At 23.2% G+C, this 1,285-nt stretch overlaps 1 protein-coding gene across 1 annotated transcript in view; it reads left to right on the forward strand.

Moving 5' to 3' along the window:
* Positions 1 to 975: 975 nt before the first annotated feature.
* LOAG_18715 (hypothetical protein) overlaps positions 976 to 1,285 on the forward strand; it is a gene marked incomplete at both ends in the record, with an annotated part of 4,240 nt that continues 3,930 nt past the window's right edge. Inside the window, one exon of the mRNA XM_020451379.1 lies at positions 976 to 1,232. Coding sequence (XP_020304841.1) covers positions 976 to 1,232 — 257 coding nt within the window. The remainder of the gene's footprint in view (positions 1,233 to 1,285) is intronic.

Consider the following 1,285-nt stretch of genomic DNA (forward strand, 5'->3'; position numbering starts at 1 on the left):
TCCCATATCAATGCTCATTTATTACCATTTTGAATTTAATGAAATTTTGTTAAATTTATTTAGAATTAATTAATTAATGTCGTATTTTGGTATGATAAAAATTCATTTTGACTAATATAATCATTGATAATCATCCGATGTAAAATTTTTTTTTTTTGTGCAATATTTACGTCAAAGCTTATTCGTATTTCACGTCAAACATTTATTTGCTTTGAAGGAAAAAAAGAACGAAGAGATAATTGTGTTATCCCTAAAAAATTTATTAACATTTCCAATTTCTTCTCCCTTTATAGTACTAATATTTTTTTTCTTAAATTTACGTCAAATGTTCATTTATTTTTGCGTTAATATTGCAAATATAAAATAGTAAAAATAAATAAGTAATGATAATGTAAATGTGTAATTGACAACATTCGATAATTATATATTAAAATGATTTAGATGTCAAAAGGATTGGTTGACACTTTTTTTTTTTAAATATTGCAAATGTTTTCTGAATTTTGAAGACCATTTATCTATTTTTATTTTTTATTCCTTTTCAGTTGACAAACAATGTCGCACCAATTTGAAACACAAACAAATATCATTAAGTTTACTTTCATAATTGGATTTGCACTTTCATTACCATCGACTATTTTTGCGGTAAGACTTTTTTTTCTTTTTTTTATGAGCTTAAAGTTTTGTGGGAATATTTTAATTTGATAAATTAATGGTTTTAAACTAAATTGAAAAAAACTTTTAAAATGAAAACGTAAAAAAAATTACAAAAAGTTTAAAGATTTTAAAAAGAAATTGAAAAAAAAATGAAATGATGAAATTATTTTAATGAAACATTACATATTTTAATTCTTGCTTATGTTTTTTTTTCTTTTTTCAAATTTAATACAATAAATTTAAAAGTTATAAATTTTATCGTTTGTATTCTTAAAAGATATTATTAAAATAAATTATCAAAAGTTTATCAATATGTTCCAGTGTTATGCAAATGGAATTTGTAGTGGATTGTCATACTGTCATCCAATACCAGTGGCACAATCAGTGATTTGCAATTGTCCACCATCATATGGTTGTGGACAATATGGTTGTTTTAGGTTACGAGCTCGAGCATCTAAAAATATGATTTTACCATTATTAGATAATGGTCAAGAATGGTCAAAAAGACCACAAATAATGTTTGAAGAGAAAATGAATGAAATGCCATCGCTTATTCCGTTCAATCAATTTAGATATAGGTGCGCTTAATAATTATCATTTCGTTTTTTTTTTTTTTTCATTTCATTTTTTC

Source organism: Loa loa, assembly GCF_000183805.2.
Source record: "Loa loa unplaced genomic scaffold supercont3.462, whole genome shotgun sequence".
Classification (NCBI taxonomy): domain Eukaryota; kingdom Metazoa; phylum Nematoda; class Chromadorea; order Rhabditida; family Onchocercidae; genus Loa; species Loa loa.